The sequence below is a fragment of the Triticum dicoccoides genome, chromosome 7A (assembly GCF_002162155.2).
Source record: "Triticum dicoccoides isolate Atlit2015 ecotype Zavitan chromosome 7A, WEW_v2.0, whole genome shotgun sequence".
Lineage (NCBI taxonomy): Eukaryota > Viridiplantae > Streptophyta > Magnoliopsida > Poales > Poaceae > Triticum > Triticum dicoccoides.
The window spans coordinates 2,257,424-2,276,359 of NC_041392.1; the positions used below are offsets into that span (position 1 = coordinate 2,257,424).

At 44.7% G+C, this 18,936-nt stretch overlaps 3 protein-coding genes across 4 annotated transcripts in view; 1 reads left to right on the top strand and 2 right to left on the bottom strand.

The window, feature by feature from the left end:
- The window catches only part of LOC119329832 (probable inactive DNA (cytosine-5)-methyltransferase DRM3), a 9,711-nt gene extending 5,135 nt beyond the window's left edge, over positions 1-4,576 (bottom strand). Inside the window, exons 1-9 of the mRNA XM_037602925.1 lie at positions 4,553-4,576; positions 3,961-4,059; positions 3,078-3,108; positions 2,865-2,959; positions 2,681-2,771; positions 2,540-2,604; positions 1,859-1,958; positions 447-523; positions 259-333 (exon numbers count right to left, since the gene is read on the bottom strand). Of these exons, the coding sequence (XP_037458822.1) occupies positions 259-333; positions 447-523; positions 1,859-1,958; positions 2,540-2,604; positions 2,681-2,771; positions 2,865-2,959; positions 3,078-3,108; positions 3,961-4,059; positions 4,553-4,576 (657 nt within the window). The remainder of the gene's footprint in view (positions 1-258; positions 334-446; positions 524-1,858; positions 1,959-2,539; positions 2,605-2,680; positions 2,772-2,864; positions 2,960-3,077; positions 3,109-3,960; positions 4,060-4,552) is intronic.
- Positions 4,577-5,407: 831 nt separating this feature from the next.
- On the top strand, positions 5,408-11,020 carry LOC119329555 (signal peptide peptidase-like 2). 2 transcript variants are annotated; one of them, XM_037602614.1, is made up of 14 exons: positions 5,413-5,711; positions 6,145-6,303; positions 6,400-6,511; positions 6,629-6,748; positions 7,677-7,834; positions 8,192-8,368; positions 8,525-8,559; positions 8,659-8,815; positions 8,950-9,003; positions 9,088-9,180; positions 9,753-9,892; positions 10,291-10,361; positions 10,466-10,549; positions 10,649-11,020. In XM_037602614.1, exons 1-14 carry the CDS (start codon positions 5,559-5,561, stop codon positions 10,741-10,743), a joined length of 1,608 nt encoding a protein of 535 aa, XP_037458511.1. In that variant the 5' UTR covers positions 5,413-5,558; the 3' UTR covers positions 10,744-11,020. The 2 variants fall into 2 exon arrangements, with proteins under 2 accessions (XP_037458510.1, XP_037458511.1); XM_037602613.1 differs by having other exon boundaries at positions 5,408-5,711; positions 8,950-9,180.
- A 591-nt stretch (positions 11,021-11,611) lies between these two features.
- On the bottom strand, positions 11,612-17,060 carry LOC119331580 (protein MEI2-like 2). Its single transcript, XM_037604742.1, has 13 exons — positions 16,895-17,060; positions 16,309-16,364; positions 16,005-16,193; positions 15,268-15,737; positions 14,848-15,006; positions 14,648-14,764; positions 14,380-14,531; positions 14,113-14,204; positions 13,097-14,012; positions 12,921-13,005; positions 12,766-12,834; positions 12,438-12,617; positions 11,612-12,251 (listed from the first exon to the last, which is right to left on the bottom strand). The coding sequence occupies exons 2-13, from the start codon at positions 16,340-16,342 to the stop codon at positions 12,108-12,110; spliced, it is 2,607 nt and encodes an 868-aa protein (XP_037460639.1). The 5' UTR covers positions 16,343-16,364; positions 16,895-17,060; the 3' UTR covers positions 11,612-12,107.
- Positions 17,061-18,936: the final 1,876 nt, after the last annotated feature.

Here is an 18,936-nt window from a genome sequence, read left to right on the forward strand (position 1 = left end):
GGTCGCTCAGGTTCGGTCGCATGGGGTTGGGCCGGATCAGTGCTTGGGTAAAAAAAATGTAATTTCGCGGGTATTGCCGGGTTTCGGGTTCGGGGACTACCGAGACGGGTGTAAACCCACGAAACGTGTCGGGTTGTATAATGTGCCCAACAATAGCCCCGCGGGGGGGATGAAAAGATGCTCATCCCCGTCCCCTAATAGGGTAAAAACCCACGGGGACGCGGGTTTCGGGGCCCCATTGCCATCTTGAGACGAGACCTCTTCTTTACTGAAACCCATCTTGAGCAAAGAAAGTGGTGTATCCATTACCTCAGGCTGCAATTCAGCAGTTTCCTGAAAAATCGTCACTTCAAAATAAAAGCGTGCATATTGGAATGCTCTAGCACAACAAATTCACCGAACAAAGTCTATAGCAGCGAGAAATGATGTAGCAATTGAGTTAATACTTGTTTCTGCTCAATGTTATTCGCAATGCGTCTTGCCAAAATTGCGTCAGCAAGCTCCTCAACTTCAGCTTCTTGACCTGAAAGGAACAGGAAAAATGACATTAAGGTCTGTAGGAAATCACCAAAACAGACTAACAAGTGAAACAAGCCTGCTCTACAATACGAAAATGATATTGTCATCTTCATGGAGAGTGATGACAGTAACACTCTGCATCTCAATTCCTTGATGTTGTTTTGAGGGGATGTAAGGCATGAAGACAAGAGTTAGGTTGTGGATTTTGGTGTTAAAATGTAAAGCTGGGCACCTTATCTCTGACATATCTGGGTACGCCCATTGATGAACACAGATTACCTAATGCTCAGCTTATGCATTTGGTTCAGAAAATCAGTAAGAGGATAGGTCCATGGCAGGGGAGTCACCTATCCTCCTGGGGGAAGACTTATTCTTTCCCATGCATGTCTGGCAAATATGCCTCGGTACCAGATGGGTTTCACACCAATTGGCAACTTTTGTTCCATATCTTAGATACAGGTTTCAATTCCAAGCTGTAGTAACTATGATAGGTTAAGACCTCACATTACATGGATCTTAGGTGCTAACATGTTTTTTTTTAATTATTGCAGCTTCTCTACATGAAGTACAGTTGCTGGTTAACCTTCTTGGTATATGGAAAGAATCTGAGTACTCTGGCCACTCTATTCCTGTTGGTGATCTTGCTTACATTTAACTGCACCATCAAGGTTGGTAATTAATTTCTTAGCCTTACTACACTCATGAGAAATACTGTATACTATACTGTCGCATGTTATTCACACTGCAGTTTGGCTTATATTCTGGCAAATTCATTCCGCGCATTTGACCATCTGTCCTATGTGGTCTTATATTGTCAGCATGTGCTCTCTTCTCAAAGATACGGACTGAAGTTTCTGCTTCAACGGCCAGGATGTTGCTAAGCAGCTGAAGGTAAAACCAATGTAAATGCAGTTTTGTGTTGTGAGTTAGATATATAACGATAGAACCTATATATAGTTTTGGGATGGACTGTTTACACAAAAAAATCGAAGGGTGAACAAATGATTGATGTTTACACAAGGCACTCCTGCAGCCACCAATAAATAATGGAACGAACAAATGCTTGAACTTAGGTTTTCTGCTTTTGTTAATATACAGATTCATGTTGAACAAGCTCACGTTAGCCGCCTTTTCTTTTTGGCACAGAAATAGTGGAGTGCCGTGATATTCACTTTCTTTTTCTCATTTCACAGAAACATAATTGAAAGGATCTCAAAACCCATTGATAGGTTTATCTAACTTATTGGTTGTAATAACATCCTGTATTATGGAGCAGAAGGAGTATCCAGTAAAATAAGTAACAGAAGCAAACAATATTGAAGATTTTAGAAGCACCTACCAAAAGCTTCAATAGCAAACGATACTTCTTGTTGAGTAAACCCCATCTGGAGCAAAGAATGCGGTTTATCCATTTGCGCAGGCAGAAATTCAGCATTTTCCTGAAAAGGTGTCAATTTAAAACAGAAGTATCAGGCCTGAGGTTGCTCACATTTGCATATGACTTAGTCTAACATATACTAGGTCTAGGTGTTAAAAGTTGAAAAAAAAATGTAAACATAAGCAACAATCATGATAAATTTAGCCATCCTGTCTGAAGTTCATACTACAGTTATCATCGCCCATCAACATGCCTGGAGAATTATTATGTTGAGAGCTTGATCATTGATAGGTATTTCAACCGGATCAGTTCTCTTATCTGGTAGGTTTGAATAGTACTTTTCATTTCTGTTTATTTTCAGTTCAAATTGCAGTGGAAGAACGAAGGATGGAGCCAGAAGAAATGCCGAACCCACAAGTACAACCAGCAGATATGTTTGATTAGTACTTCCCATTTATGTTTATTTGTTAGCAGTTCTATGATTTTTCTAAGACTGTTCTTGTGATTCATGTCCAGAATATCTGAGACTGGAACACCCAAGTGTGAGCGAATGCGCTAGCTCATGGCAGCACGAGATCGAGATTCAGAGGTAGTAGAAACAAGAGCTACTAAAGAAAAACAAAAGGGATCGGGAAAATAAACCTCAGTTGTAGCTTCTTGAGCACTCACAATCCAATCCACGAGTTGATCAATTGATGCTCCCTCACCTGAAAAGAGATTAAACATATGTTGAGCAGAAAGCATATGGTTACTACCTTTACATGTCGATGCAGGATCACATACCTAACTCACTGGCTGCCAAATCGACCTCTTGCTTTGAGAAGCTCATTTTGGTCAGTAAATACGACCTCTTTTTTGAGAAAGAATCTAGCTCCTGCAGAAGTTAGGAACATTCAGAAGATTTGGACAAACGAGTTCAACACAAAGGACACATGACAATGACAGCGGGTACGAGGATATATATCACCACGGTATCTCGGTCAGCTTCTATTGTGGGCAGTGAAGGGGCACTGTTTTCTTCATCATCAGAAGCAAATAGACTGCCCAAAGAAGTTGATGAGCCTATAACATCAAAGTAAATTCGGTATTTTTTTAGGAGCATCGCTGGCGAGAAAAGGGAAGTAACTAAGAGCACGGCAATGAAAGAGAAGACAAGTGAATAGACAAGGTCCGGCTCTACCATTTTTCTCGATCAAATCTGCCTCTTGGCCCTGAAAAAAGAAACGGTAACGATGGCATTAATATAGATGCACTGCGGTGAGAGTGAGAGATAATGGAACATCAGTTGGGAGACACAACACAATGGAACAGAACAGAGTTAAAGCCAAAAAGAACACCCCCACACCCCACCGGAGCGCTTCACCAAAGAAAAGTACTCCCTCCGTCCGGAAATACTTGTCATCGAAATGGATGAAAATGGATGTATCTTGAAACAAAAGCGTCTCAAACAATCAACAAACATGCACCGACCCTAAGCAGCAGAGCAAAACATGCATCGACACAAGTGAGAAGCAACCAAAACATGAAACCCAATAACACCAACAGGGACCATGCTCTTTATCCATCACAGGAGATCAGCATTCCTGAATTGCTGCATCTTCATCCCTTTCCCCAGCCTGCCAGGCAAGGGCATCTTCATCTTCGCCATCAGGGGTCCTGATACAGAGCACCCAATCTCCCGAAATATATAAATCCTAAAAGACACTAATTTCAGGCCGTCCGGAGGCGGACCAGAGTACAAAACGCACCGCCGGCACCTCTACATCTCGCCGGCCAAAGCTGAACAGCAAGAGCGCGATGGCCCCGGCTCGCCTGCTCCGATGCGGGCACACGACGACGCGGCACCGCCTCCACCGCCGTCGCGGCGCCCAGAGAATCCTATCGGGAAACCTACCTACCTGCAATGCCGACGGAGAACCGGAGCTCCCCTCTCCTCCGGCCGCGAGGGCGGCAGACGGAGGAGACGACGGCCCGCCGCGGCCTCGCCGGCGGTCGAAGCGGGGGAAGAACCTTGCACCGCGGAGGGGACGAAGAGAGCGAGGGCGAGGAGAAGATAGCATTACCTGCCGCCGCGGAGAGGGTTTAGAGCTTTGGACGGCGGCGGCGGCGCCGGCCCCGGCGAGGAAAAGCCCTCCCCTTTTTCCTGTTTGTTTGTCCAAAGGCTCCGGGTGCGATAGCAGAATGCAGCCGCCCCCTTATTTTATTATTACTCCCTTCGTCTGAAAATACTTGTCCGAAGAAGATATATTTTAGTTATAGATATATCCATTTCTATGATAATATTTCCAAATAAAGGGAGTACAATTGAATGTGCGAGGAAAAGCCCTTCCTTTTTAATAGTACAATTGAATGTGCAAATCGGTCCTTGAACTCTGAAAACTATGTTTTGGAGGACCATGTCTTCTTCTTTATTTCTTTCCTTTTATATTCCTTTTTATTCTTGAATTTTTTTTGGAGTGCTCTATAGGGGAGACGAACCGACGCAATCGCGGCAAAGGGAGTGAGCGGTGGATAACCGTGATCCGGACAAAAGAGGGACGCTACTACGATGATCGTCTATAATGTCATTAGCGCGAGCCCTTGCTATAGTCGGTGATACTTGTTTCATCTGGCTCATCTCACTCCTCTTTACCTTCAGGCCCACCCACTATTCACCTCATTCACGACGATGCCACTCATCTCATTTGTGTCATACCCTAATTGACAAGTTTTCTACTAACTTCGCTTACCACCTCCTCGTTTCCAAAAGTTGTACCATATCTTGTGTGACTGGTGATACCAAAGCAAATGCTAGTGATAAATAGACCGGTAAATGACGCATATTAAGAACCATGGAGGAGATGAGAAACTAACTCAGTGAATGTTGACACTTGAAGACTGGCAAAGTACATTCTCATTTTGTCTTGGACATGTATCTCTAGCCCTTGCACCTGCTCCGCTCCCGCTTTACGATCTTTAGTACCAACCTTCATTAGTCAAGGACACACTTTTCCTTCATAGAGACCGAATCAAACAACCATAAGATAGGAAGAAGTTTGTTCTCCGTTCCAACTAAAACAAGCGGAAGGAACTAGGAGAGCAATACAGAATACTCAGACAAAAATAACTATGCTTACACTGTTTATTGTGTGGTAAAAAAGGGCTTTATCAAATCACCCTAAACTAAATAGGAAGAGCAACACCATACACCATGACATTACAAGCTCATACCCGGTGGCATTCGGTGAAACCCGTCAAGGGTGCGAGCTCTACCTGACCGCCGACTCTCATCCTCCACTCGACACGGGCCACGGCAACAGTGTCGAGCGGAAGAAGGGAGTCAACAACGAAGACGTGCCGACACTTGAGCATTACTCTCTCTGTAAAAAAATATAAGTGCGTTTAGATCTGGCCGGAGTCCATGCCCTCATGCCTCGGGAAAAAAATGCAAGAACAAACGTAAGGGAAAGTAAACATGTTTTCCGGCCGAGAAAGCGTAAACATAGGAAAGACGCCATCATCTAAACCCACTCCACGAGCTCCATCGACGACTGGTCGGAGTTTGATCCCATTTCTTCTGAAATCCAAACCAAAATTCCTTCCTTTTCTTTCTTCCTTCCGTCCGAATCAAAGTGGCGAGGTCTCTTCCTCTCGGACCTCCCCAGCTGCGCCGGGAAGGCCCATGGCGATCCCCCGCCGCCGCGAGCTCCTCCTGCCTGCGGTCGCCGCCGCCCTGCTGCTGCTCCTCCTCGCCGGACGCGCGGCGGCCGACGACGCCTCCAGCGACGACCGCGGCCACGACGCCTCCCCCGGCTGCAACAACAAGTTCCAGCTGGTAAAGACCCAATCCCCATCCATTCTGCTCCCCGTCAGATCTCGTCGCTCCTCCGCTCGCGATTCGAGGATTGGGTTCTGACTCGGATTTTCCGATGTCAAATGTGGAATCTTTCTTTCGACGTAGAGTAGAATAGATGCAACCCTGCTAGATAGGATGAGCTCTGTTGGATTGAGATCAGATTGAAAGAAAATATCTCAGCTGTAACACTTGAGCATCAAACGAATTAAACCAGTCTGCTGAGCAGCAACCTACAGCATTTTCTGGATTGTTGTTACACATCGGAGCAGCATGTGTCTTAGAACTGAACCCAAACCTACACTTTGTATGCATTGTCTGGTCCAAATCTTAGATGAAAACAAGACACTGCTGCACCTAGACCTAGTTTAGCCCCCCATTCTTTCTCATGCTTCCAGATTTCCTTTTTCTCCAGGTTAAGGTGAAGAACTGGGTGAATGGAACCCAGGGCACGACCGTTGTCGGACTGAGCGCGAGGTTCGGGTCCCCCTTGCCTAGAACTGTCGACGGGGCTCAGAGAACATTTGCTGCCCTCACCAATCCTCCAGACTTGTGCTCCAATTCGACCTCAAAGGTTTGGTTTCGGCCCCGATATGACTCGGTTACTACCAAGTTGTTTTCATAAGCATTTTTCTAATATAATCTAAACTAATCCTTGCTGCTGCTGCAGTTGACCAATTCTATTGCCTTAGTGGCACGTGGAGGGTGTCCTTTCACCGCCAAGGCCGAATTTGCGCAGGCTGCTGGTGCAGCCGGTTTGGTTATTATAAATGACGATGAAGGTATTACCAGGACAGCCTGAGATATATTGTTATCTCTGCCCTGTTCGATATTTTTCTGGTAGGCATGCCTGATTCTCTTGCAGACAGTAATCCGTTTGGTCAACTCTGTGTTTGCAGAGCTTTACAAGATGGTTTGTGGTGACAATGATACTTCACTTAATGTGACAATCCCCGTCGTAATGGTGCCACACTCAGCAGGCAAGAATCTGAAGGACTTACTGGACCATGGAGCAAAGGGTAAGTACATATTCTTCTTAACTCTCCTTACTATTGTTAGCTGTTGAACTTCGTAATTGCTACAGTAGTAGAGTTTGATTAGTTAAACATCTGTAGTCTCTTATTTCTGCTTATTTTCCTAATAAATTGCAAGATCATTTTGCAGACGATAATCCATTAGTTTGACTCCATTCTGTCTAATCAAACGTTTTAGAAACATTTGTTTCCATATTGTGTCAACTTAACTTAAAGCACGGAATGCTTAGAATTCAGACAATTGCATGCAATTTTAATCTATTTTTTGTTAATGGAAGGGAGTTATACACTTATACTTACCATAACATTGAAGTGCTTGAGCATCTCCCTCAACCCTGCATGTGTATTCACAAAATTTTGTATTAGAATTATAATTTGAAAAGTAGTTAATGCATAGCAAACCCAGTACCTAGACAAACTGCTGCATTTTTATCTAAGGCCTACGTGATAAGCCAGACAGATAATTGGCTGAAATAAGTGATATAGGGAAGGCGGCAGATGGGGGAATGAGAGAAAAATGATATTTTATTTCATGGCATGTCTCACCATGTAGCCAATATTTGTGCTAAACATTCAAGAAAATGCACCATAGATCCTTTGTGGTATGTGGCAGTTCCTCTAGTTATGGTAGAGGTTCCGACCCTGGATGCCTCATGTGCTTGTGAATCCATGCTAATAGTGTAAATTGGTATAATCATAGTCTAACTTCTTACTGAAGGACCGTCTTTGGATCCTTATCACAGAGCTTCTACATTTTTTAACACAAGTCAACTACTTAATGATCACATTTGTACTCATATGCCATGCATAAATAGTGTTTTCTTGAATGACTAATCTAAGTCCCATATCTTGTGAGTTAATTTTGATACACCAGACTATGCATTGCTAATAAGTGAATGTTCTTTTGCTGTAGTTGAGGTGCAGTTATATTCGCCAAATCGACCAGTTGTGGACCTTTCCGCATGCTTCTTGTGGTTAATGGCTGTAGGAACTATAGTCTGCGCCTCACTCTGGAGTGAATTCGTTGCATGCGAACAGATTGATGAGCATTATAATCAGCTGACACGGCAGGTCCTGACTTTTCTCCCTGTCCAGACTTGATGGCAGTTCATGCAATTTAGCTTCTCATATGCATATACTAATCAGTAAATCTCGACTCAGAACAGGGATGACTGACGAGACACTAATAGGACTGCAGTGTAGAATACATGATTGTTGTTTGATTCCATGTTATCTACAGTTTTTTTATTTCACCTTGAGTTGCAAAAAAAATTGTTGTTAGGCACGCTTGCTACTTATGAATGATTATTAAAATAAAAAATAATTTGCATTTTATTGTGTTTGTTTCTAGCTAATGAGTAGTAATTTTCAGGTTATCACTTGGTTAAGTGTTTTTGCTAATGAGTTTCTTCGTTTCATACTAAACAGCCGGGACCTAATTCTGGAACAAACAACACACAAGATAAAGAAATCCTTGAAATCACAGCGAAGGGAGCTGGTGTTTTTGTCATAGTAGCTTCAGTTTTCCTTCTCCTCCTCTTCTACTTCATGTCGTCTTGGGTCGCCTGGCTACTGATTGTATTGTTCTGCATTGGTGGTATTGAGGTATTTCCTCATATATTCTCTATCTTTGCACTCTTTTGATCACAAGGCCTGTCTACTTGTACAAATACTTCTCTTGGCGCTTGGTTATTGAAGTGCTTGTTTAGTTTTTTATATTGGTATTTGGTTGTGAGTTTGTTTCTGTTTTGTGTCTTTCAGGGTATGCATGTTTGCTTGGTGACAATTATCTCTAGGTAATGCATGAAATAGTTTACATCAAGCATTTTTTTTTCAATGCTCTTTGTTTTATTTATCTCCTCATTGTCTGTGCCTCGTGTGCGCCTTGTTTACAGGATTAATAAGGATTGGGGAAATAATACTGTACAATTGCCCTTCTACGGGGAGGTCTTGGCCTTGTCTGTTGGAATAGTACCATTCTGTACGGTCTTTGCCATTCTATGGGTTGTTTATCGGCATTCTTCGTTTGCTTGGATAGGCCAAGACATCCTTGTAAGTTGAATTGATGATGATTCTTAGGTTCTCTTGCTATGTTTCTAATCTTTATTTTAATCCTTGTAAGACGGTTTTTTATGACCTTCAGTATTTAGTCTATATTTTAACCATGCAGTCTGTATTTGTCACAGGGTATCTGCCTGATGATAACTGTGCTTCAGATGGCGCGCTTACCTAATATCAGGGTATTGGCATGTCTATTTGCAGTAGTCCTAACAGTTTTACGACTCCTGCATGTATCAGAAGTATCTAAGGCTGTATCTTTGCAGGTTGCATCAGCTCTTCTTAGTGCTGCATTTGTGTATGACATCTTCTGGGTCTTCATTTCGCCTCTTATATTCCATGACAGTGTTATGATTGCAGTAAGTGCATTCTTGACCTTTTACATTTACATCTAGAGTTATTACCAGTTACGCTCTAGTTTTACAGGTTAATTTACACAGTAGATTTTCTAGTTAAAGCAATGGATTAGGCTTGTTTATCCTCATCAAAAAGATAAATAAAAATGGAATAGTCTTGCAACCACATGACGAAGCCATTTAAGGTAGGTGTACTTTGAGGGGGCAAGGATTTGGTAGGTTGTAAAATCGAGAGGAGGACAGGACAGAATCCACTAGGGTTACTTGCTTAAATACCTTCAGAATTAAGAGAATAATGAGTAGCCTATCTTGAAACTGAGTGGACTGTTAGAATATTCAGTGTTATGATCTAATTTGGTGCTCTCATGACCCATATAAAATTGATGTATATTGGCAGCAAATGTTCAGACTCGAAACTGTAGTGAAATGTTTAGCACATGTTCTTTTTAATGGCTTATAATTTGACGTTAAACAAATACATTATCCAGCAAAAGCTCATGTTTTTAGTAGCCTATCTTATTCTATTATGTGCTGTGACTTGTGATTGAAAATTTCATTTTTATTAAAACCTTCAGGTTGCTAGTGGTGACAGCTCAGGGGAAGCAATTCCGATGCTCCTAAGAATACCTCGTTTCTTTGATCCATGGGGTGGCTATGACATGATAGGCTTTGGTGATATTATTTTCCCTGGATTGCTCGTTGCATTCAGCTACAGGTACTCTATGCGATGTTACTCCGTTAGTTCACTAATGGGTATACACATAGAAGTACTTAAAATACTATCTGGTAGTCTGGTCCCATTCTTGCTAAACGCGATGAAGGCCTTAAGACTCACACTTTTTGTTCTGAACCTTCATTTGGGATAACTAACTACCATGCTGGAAGATAGGTTGAGATGGCGAATATTGGGGAGATAATAGATCAATTCTTCTTGCTAGGTTGAGATTGAGAATATTAGGGAGACAATAGACCGATTCTTCTTGCTTATCTTGGACATCTTCATATAGTGAATGCTTGGGCCCTTGACGTTTCGTAGCACAATAAGAACTCTGTTTGTATGAGAGGTTTACGCCATTTGTTAATGATACATCATCACTTTGCTATACGATGCAGATTTGACAGGGCAGGCAAAAAGGGTATCTTGAATGGATATTTTCTATGGCTGACCGTGGGATATGCTGTCGGTAAGTGTGCTTGACTCATCTTGTTCTGTAGATAGTTCATTGTTTGTAGCAAGCAGTACCTCTTGTGCAGATCTCACATTTTCATTTTCTTTTTCCCCTTGCAGGCCTTTTCCTTACCTATCTTGCGCTTTTCCTGATGGATGGACATGGTCAGCCGGCGCTGCTGTACCTAGTTCCTTGCACGTTAGGTAAGCATACAAATTGTTCCTTTTGGTGCCTGTCTTATCTACTTACTCCCTTCCCTCAATCAGCGCGACTGATGTCCGTATCGTACATTGTCATACCAGGGGTTATTGTGGTGCTTGGTTGGATAAGAGGCGAGCTGCCTCACTTGTGGAACTACGGAAGAAGACCAGAAAATTCAGTCGGCGAAGAAGTCTGAAATGTAACCTGACAGGATTATTTGTACTTGGAAACCGTTGACATCCTTCGATCTAATCAGTTAATGGATCTCAACATGATGCTCCATATCCGTGAGAACTGTGCGGCTTCGAGGAAATGTAAACTTAGCTGTAGCCAGATTTGTGTTTGGTATAGGTTGTACTTCGTCGACCTTGAAACGTGTGAGTTGAGGTTCGATGTGGGAGTTAACTTTGTATCAACAACAGAGATTACATATTATTTTACATAAGGCTGAGCTAATGGTATTCTATTCTTAACAAAACCATGATCACCTATGGGAGTTGAACAATCATTCAAACCCTAAATTTTCAGGACATTGCAATTTCAGATATAGTGGCACATTGGGCCACCCATGTTCAAATATGTGCCTGCTTGCAAACAAAAAACTGAAAGTGATGTTTTGCCAAGAACATCTAACTAGTTCATTGTCCACAACTAAGTGAACTTCCAAGACGAAGATGAGGCCATCATTTAATAATTTCTTCACAAGTTCACTCAGTAATCTAAACTTTCAAGTTAACTAAGTGTGGATTTGACCCCACCTGTAAAGAGGAGGCAACCATCTAATCATCTCATGATAATCTCTCTAATCTGTCTGAGCATTATAAATTTTGGAATGGTATTCTATTCTTGCAAAAATCAAGATTACCTATGGAACTGAGCAATCATTCAAACCCTAAATTTTCAGGACATTGCAAATGCATATATAGTGGCGCATTGGGCCGCTCATGTTCAAACATGTGGATGCAAACAAACTCTGAAAGTGAATTACTAGTAGGATCAGATAGATATATGAGCATTGTAAATTCTGGGTGAAGATGAATCATCATTGTCATACAAGGAAGAAATAAGCTCTGCATAATAATAAAATTGACACAGGAATCACTCATAATGCACAATGTGGGGATTCATATTTCCACACTGGCATCACCCGATTAGACCCGTCTTGAGTTGAGTTTCAACCATACAGAAAATAAAAGCATGCAGAACTAGCACAAGTATCCATCCGACTGTACAATTGGTGTTCTTTACAGAAAACCAAACCAAAAGCATCATCATCCAGTCATCATCAACTCCCCACATCTATCTGTACAGAGTTCGGGGGGTCAAAAGAGGGGGGGACCTAGCAAACTCCCGACTGCGATTCAAAGCCGCTGCTTCAGGGGGGCGACATCCGCTGCGACAAAAACCGGTAGATGCGCCATGCCACGCCACGCCATAATTCCTGCACTACTAAACCAATCTTCCTCACTTTTATACAGTTTGGGGGTGGACACCGCCTTTCGTCACAAGACAGTTAGACTCCGCGGCGGCGACTCCAAGCCTCTTCGTTGGTTATATAATCTACAAACTCCCCACCATGGATTTCTCCCCGGATATCTTGATCTCGTTGGGATTGTCGTCCTCTTCAAAGCCGAGGGGCTCCTTGCTGGAGCCTGCCCCACCATCCAGAGGCATGTGGATGCATATCCCATTTGGGAATGGTTCCTGAGTTTCATTCATGGTATTAGAGCACTTGCATTAAAGGTCAATATTGCTCAAAAAAATGCATAAACAGAACACTGGTAGTAAATCGTGTCCCCGGGTATTACACTTCACTTTTGAAAGAACTACAACTAATGTTTCAAAACAGATGGCCTTTCCCTTTCAGCATGCAATGCAACAACTTGTTACCTGATTTCCAGTCTCTGGTCCATTGGAATGAAAAAGAATGGGGCGGCATCTCTTGTCCTCGTTCATCAAACTTGAATTCTGGAAATGTGAGATTAGTGCGTTCCTTCCCTGGATCCTACCATAAGCCAATGACGCTACTTTCTCGCTGTTAAATTTCTCCCACTTCTTCCCATTGAAAGCCTGTAATTAAAGGTAGGCATCCAAAAGGTCATATTTCAAGCTGTTGAGATTAATTCAACCAGCGAGCATAGGCTGCTGTGAAATTCAGCTAGACATGGATCGGTAAGAGAACAATGGAACATGTAAAGGACCAACAAAGAAAACATACCTGGTAGAAAGATACAATGTGCACAGGGGATATCATGTTAATGAACGCATAACCAACATTGCATTTGTTCTGCAGGGGAAAATGAAAAAAAAACAATTATTACACTGCTGGATATCTGAATACCTCGTTGAAAAAGTCAATATCAGATATACTACCTTGAAATCAATTGGCAGGTAGAAGAAGTCATATGTTCCTTTGTGGAGCTCATCGATTGCAGCCAAAAGCATCTTGGATGTGTACCTATCGAATTCAGGAAAAAATGAGTAAGGACAACCAGCAAGCAAAATATAAAGAGCACACAAGAAGACACCAAATGAGGACACGGGCATACTTGTTTGGAATGTTTTTAATCATCAATGTTGTCCGAGTATCCTCCCCTTTACGGATCTTGTCCAAATCAAGCTGATACTGCTTCTTGCTATCTGCCTGGAACGCGCTGCTGTCAACTCTGCGGTTACGACCACGCTCAATGGTGGAGCTGTCAAGTCCATAATAACCAGGTCCTTGATATGTGGTGTTCCCAAAGAATGGTGGTTGCCCAAGTCTTGGCGATGGTACTGGTCTGAAGTTAGTAGAGTTATTATCTGTCAGGCTTCCACTTAGAGCAGAGACAGGATTCAAGGAAGCACGAGAAGCCATGTTCAGCATGAGGCTTCCCCCGTTTCGGTTAGCACCGCCAATGTTCCCCATATTTGCAAACCTAACTTGATTCATAAACGATGTCTCGGGCGATTCAGGCAAAAATCCGAAGTGGCTCTCAAACGGAGCTCCTGAAGGGGCAGACCCAACATGATGACGGTTTTGATCCAAAGATCCGAACAATGAAGCCTGGCGACTACCATACAGGAAGCCCTGACCTTGAGGGCGGCTACTAGATGACATTGCATGACCAACTGGTGGTGGACGCCACATTGATGAGGACTGGGAATGCTCCGGATAAGGCTTTGGGCTGCCCCACAGAAACTCAGGCCCTGTTAATGTCCCAGGACTCGAGCTCATATGGTCACTTTTGCGATCTTGGTATGACTGTGAGTGCTGAAACGCAGCGCCGAGGGACTGGTTGCTGTTTGAGAATACTTGATCATATTTAGACCAGTTGTTGTCCTTCCCAATTGGTGCAATCTTCAGAGCATTTGACATCATTGAGGGGGACATTCCGATAGGGCTCATTCCGTTTCCAGTAGGTGAATTGCTGAATGCATGCAGCAAATTGTTGTCGGTTGGGCTACCATACTGAGCCCATGCCCCTGCAAAGAGATGATGCATTTCTTAGTTGTGAACAGGTGTTTGGAAGAAAATTAGATGTAGTGAGGATAACAAGGCTTGAAACTGATCCAGTAAAAGTACCTGGAGGAGAGTTAGCCATAGGCGATCCGACGTGAGAATGCCTATAACCTCTGGGTTCATCTTCTAGTTCATGACCAAGGTGTTGCACCAAGCTAAATCAGAAGAAGAAAATAGAAGAAGAGTCAGATCAGACTGGAAAAAGTCATCAAAGACAGATATCTGAAAATTTGTGTTGTCCAAAATTCAAGGAACATCTCTCGAGGAGCAAACAGGCATATCTACTGCTTATTCAAATATACCATTCAATAACGCTTGGAACATTCATACCTTCTGCGTGTTCCACCAGGACGACTTGGCTCCAACTTGATACGTTTTCCAGCAATCTCACTCTTATTCAGTGACCGAAGAGCAGCTTCTGCCGCCCTAACATCGTAGAACTCAATAAACTTATGGTGCTTTTTGTTAGGCGTCTCTCTTATCTGCAAACAGATATCAAACAGCTTGAATGAATACCAAAAGAAAGATGTATGAAGCTGCATTTTTCAAGCAGAAACCTTAATTTAGGAGGAACAAAATTTGGGAGTAGCATCCTGACCTCCTTTACTTCCCCATAAGTTCCGAAAATCTGGCGAACCTCTTCATTAGAAACTGACGGATCCAAGTTAAAGATAACAAGTGTCCCCTGGTTTAAATCTTTGTCAGATGGATTCTCCTGCAAAGACCAACAAGGCATTCATTTTCAAGAACTACTTTTGCGGCCAAGGGCTAAGTGTGCAGAAGAGAAATGTAACAAACCTTTGGGATAGAAAAATGAATGTCAAGCTTTCTCCTCCTCAGAGGCTTATTCTGCAGCGAACGCATCGCACCACGCGCAGCTCGGATATCAAAATAAGATATCATTACAAAGCCCCTATGCTTCGTTGCGGTGTAGAGGGTCCGGATATCCCCAAATTGCTGAAAGGAATGACAATAACGTCACTGTCAAGACCAACTGAGATTCGACATCAAACGGATACAGATAAGAACAAACGGTGGTTATGATTAGTCAACACAGAAGATGAAGGTGTCAAGATCATAAATATCCTATATACAGAAGATGTTCAGATACTAAATGATACACCTACTGCTGCTGAGTAATAACAGACAAATTGGAGTGGTTAAAAGGACATAAATCTGGTTCTCTCTCTAAAAAACAGAGTACATAAATCTGGTTACCTCAAAGAGAGAGCGCAGTTCAGAGTCCTCGACGTTACTGTTAATGTTCCTCACGAACAATGTCCTGGAAGGGTGCTCCCCCAGCGGATGCTCCCCAGCCACAGCTCCAGGACTGTTTGACAGACCGAAATTGTTGTTTACCCCATTGGCCCTGATCCCATCGCCTATGCTTGCATTCCCCAGACCAGCTGTGATGCTGTCCAGAGGGTCCGAGTCCAGCTCCATTCCCCCTCCACTTCCAAAGACATCAAACTCCTCCAGTTCCTCCGCGGGGTTAGTCTGCCCTGCCGGCTCGATCTCATTCGTGATCCCAGCGAAAAGCTCATCCTCATCGGGCAGCAGGTCGTCGATCTGCCGCAGATCAAAGTCAAACGGGTAGTCGTTCCCCTGAGGATCATCGTCGAATTCTTTCAGTTTAGCAGATGCGTCGTCCATCGAAGGGGTGCCATGTGCGGAGTCAGGAAAGTTCACTGGAAGAAAAAGGAAATGCACAGGATCAGGATTCAGGAATACAACATGACAAAATTTTGGATTTTGCCAAACTTTTTCTGGCAAACTAATGCTGAGACTAGTTAACAGCAAAAGACTGGTGTTCCCTATTTCCATACATCCATCTGAACAATGCTAACTGGTAACTCTGACATACACAACACAGCAAGACTTGGTAAACAAAAATACACAATCATTGGCAATCCTTCCTTGAGAAGAAGGGGACAATTATTGGCGGGCGGGCCTACATTTTTCGTGCGGCAGAACGGGCAGCGAGGTGGAGAAGATGCTGGTGTCGCCGGCTCTGAGGCCATTGGGCGGGTTGGGGTTGTTGTTTGTCAGGGGCGGCGCCGGAGGGACTCCCCACGGGCTGCTGCTGCTGCTGTAGCCCGGCGCCGCCTGCTGCCGCTTCTTGACGGCGAGCGGCACAGCGAAACCTGTAACAGAAAAAGAGCAGAAGCAGAGATGTTAATAATTCAGATAGTGGAGCAGAGAAAACAGAGCAAAGGCAGGGCAGACATTGAGATAGATAGAGGAGGAAGCAGAGCCTACCTGGTGGGCTGAGAGGTGCCGGCGATCGGTCCATCAGTGCATTCGGGGATGGGCACCTGCAAGCAAATGGAGCTAATTTTAGCATCAAGTAGTTATGTGTGTATGTCGATGGGGAAAACGCGGATGAATTAGGATTGGTGGGGGAAGGAAGGAAGGAGGTAACTGAAGAACAAACCGGGTCAAAGAGTGGGAGGAGTGTATTTCGGAACTGGATAAGCACAGGGAAGGATGGAAGGAAGGAAGCAACGAACTTTGACCCCCGGAAACGAAACCGAACCCACCCTGGCCACGATCAAGAAATCAATCAATCCAATCCAATCCAATCCAATCCAATCTAGAGGGCCGGCGTCAACGATCCCGCCCAAGTACGACAAGTAGATTGGGAACATCAAGGAGATACGACCTTATTGGCAAGTAAGAGAGCTGGAATTGTTCCGGTCCATTCATGGATGGGGAGAGAGGAAGGCAATCAAATCAGGGAAGATTAAGAAGCCCTGAGTAACCGGAGACGATCAGACTAGTAATAAACCCATCAAGAACCCACCAACGGAAGAAGAATTGGGGGCCAAGAAAGAAGCCGACTGACCTGGCGCCTCCGGCGGCGGGGCGGGGGAACCCTAGCAGCTGGACTGAATCGGCGGCCGGAGAAATCCTTGCCCTGGCCTTGGTCTCCGGCCCGGGCGTGCTGCTGCGTTGGTTCGCGGGACGGAGCGATTTCTTGGGAGGTGAGGGGAAAGGCGAAATCTTTTCTCTCTTCTCTCGTCTCTCTCTTGTTTTTTATATATACTCCATCCACTAGTGAATCATCAAGAGAGAAATAAAATAAAAATGGGTTTTTTACTGGCCCAAGCAAGCGACGCAATTGGGTACTGGACGCCCAGAAAAAAAAACAATATACTTAATGATTATCCACAAAATATAATAATCCCATCCCATTTTTTAAGAAAAGAAATAAAAATGGGAAGTAATAGTAGTAGTAGTAGTGGGATAGGGACGGGTATGATGATTGAGGCCATCCGTCCTCCACTGAATCCCTTTTGGTCACTTGACAATGGCGGGTGGGGCCGAGCACACCTGGGAGCCCACGCGTCAGCCCCACTGAGTGGATCACGCATCCGTAAAGCCCGCATGTGCTGCTAGTGGCCAAGAGGAGAGGAGAGGAGGTGGGCCCACGAGGACGATGCTCGGGCTGTGGGCCCGCCCTGTCGGTCCTTCCTCCTTGAAGAGCGAGCGAGAGGGCCCGTGCCTGCCTTCATATGCTGCATTGGAACGTCGCCTCGCGTCCGCCCGCTTCATTCTCTCCTCGGTTTACACCATCCACAGCCGGACTGCAAATCGGACCCGCAGCTCTAGCAGACCTATCAAAAACCACAAACCCGCATAATTCCGATGAGTATATAGATTCGGATCAATCTTATGGTCAGAATAGATCCGCATACTCGCCCGGCCCGTATAATAATGTACCGCAACCAGCAAACCGCCGGCCCTAATCAGTATATCTACGGGTTCACAACGCAAACCCTATCCCTCCGCCGTGAAAAGGGTGTGGTCGGAGGAGCTCGGACGTCGCGGAGTCATCGGGACGGAGGACTTCGTCACCGGTGTCGACACGCTCGCGGCCGCCATTGCCGAGCGGAGCTTGCACGAGGAGGCGGAGCGCCGGCACCACCACGAGCAGCTCAAAGACCTCGTGTTCCGGCAGGCGGTCGCGGCCAAACTCGCCGCCAAGGAGAAGGACGACGAGTGGCGGCGCATCCGCAAGGAGCTGAGGGAGAAGTACATCGACCTCGGCAGCTCCGGCGAGGAGGATTGAGCTCGTCGCCGTGAGATCCATGGCCGCGAGCTCGCCCCGTGAGATCCCCCCCACCTCTAGTACTAGTACTGATGTAGTATGCAGTATGAACTAGTGTTTGATCATGTATAAATATGTAGTATGTGATGAACTACTATGGTGCGATTTCTCCCCGAAACTGTTTTTTAAAATTATGTAGTTTCATCTACGGTTTCTGTTCGGCCGCGCTCGTTCTTAACCCGCAAACGGAATCTTCATCAAACTGCAAACGCGTTTTGCGGGTCGGTATTTTGCAGGGTCTACTAGAGTTGCTCTAAACGCTCGCAGACGGACACAACCTGCCGTGTCCACGAACAGTGATTGGTCACGCCAATTTCCTGCTCTGCATATGAGTTCAACTTCTAGATTCATACAAACCATACAGATTAAATCTATGTATTAGGACACACTGGCTATGATTCATCGTCGGAGATGTCACGACGTCGGTGCCAGGCGCCGGGTGGATGGGCGCGTACGAAAGCTCTGGCTCCTCCTTATCCATATACACGAGCATCTCATGGATCTCTTGCCGACGAGGGCGTCTGGCCTCCGCATCTGACTTCGAGCAGAGGGAATCGAGGATGACCTGCTGCTCCGCGTGCAGATCCACGTCCCCAGCATCCTCCATATCCTTCTACGGCTAGATCCACTGCATCCGGAGGTAGGCCCGAGGCGATCCGGACTTCGCGCCTTGCCCGGACCTGCAGCTGGCTCTCCAGCGTTAGATATGGGTAGAACCTTACCTGGCGGTGTGGGGGCATGGCTACTAGAGGTGCCAGATGGCAAGTGGAAAGTGG

Bases quoted from the DNA above. Each gene is read 5' to 3' on its own strand.
- LOC119331580 (XM_037604742.1), bottom strand. From the start codon at position 16,342: ATGGACCGATCGCCGGCACCTCTCAGCCCACCAG. The intron at 14,765-14,847 runs GTTTGTTACATT...TGGTCTTTGCAG, and splicing joins TTCATTTTTCTATCCCAAAG to GAGAATCCATCTGACAAAGA. The intron at 12,252-12,437 runs GTAACAAGTTGT...AATGAAACTCAG, and splicing joins GACCAGAGACTGGAAATCAG to GAACCATTCCCAAATGGGAT.
- LOC119329555 (XM_037602613.1), top strand. From the start codon at position 5,559: ATGGCGATCCCCCGCCGCCGCGAGCTCCTCCTGCCTGCGGTCGCCGCC. The intron at 8,816-8,949 runs GTAAGTTGAATT...TATTTGTCACAG, and splicing joins GGATAGGCCAAGACATCCTT to GGTATCTGCCTGATGATAAC. The intron at 9,181-9,752 runs GTAAGTGCATTC...TAAAACCTTCAG, and splicing joins ATGACAGTGTTATGATTGCA to GTTGCTAGTGGTGACAGCTC.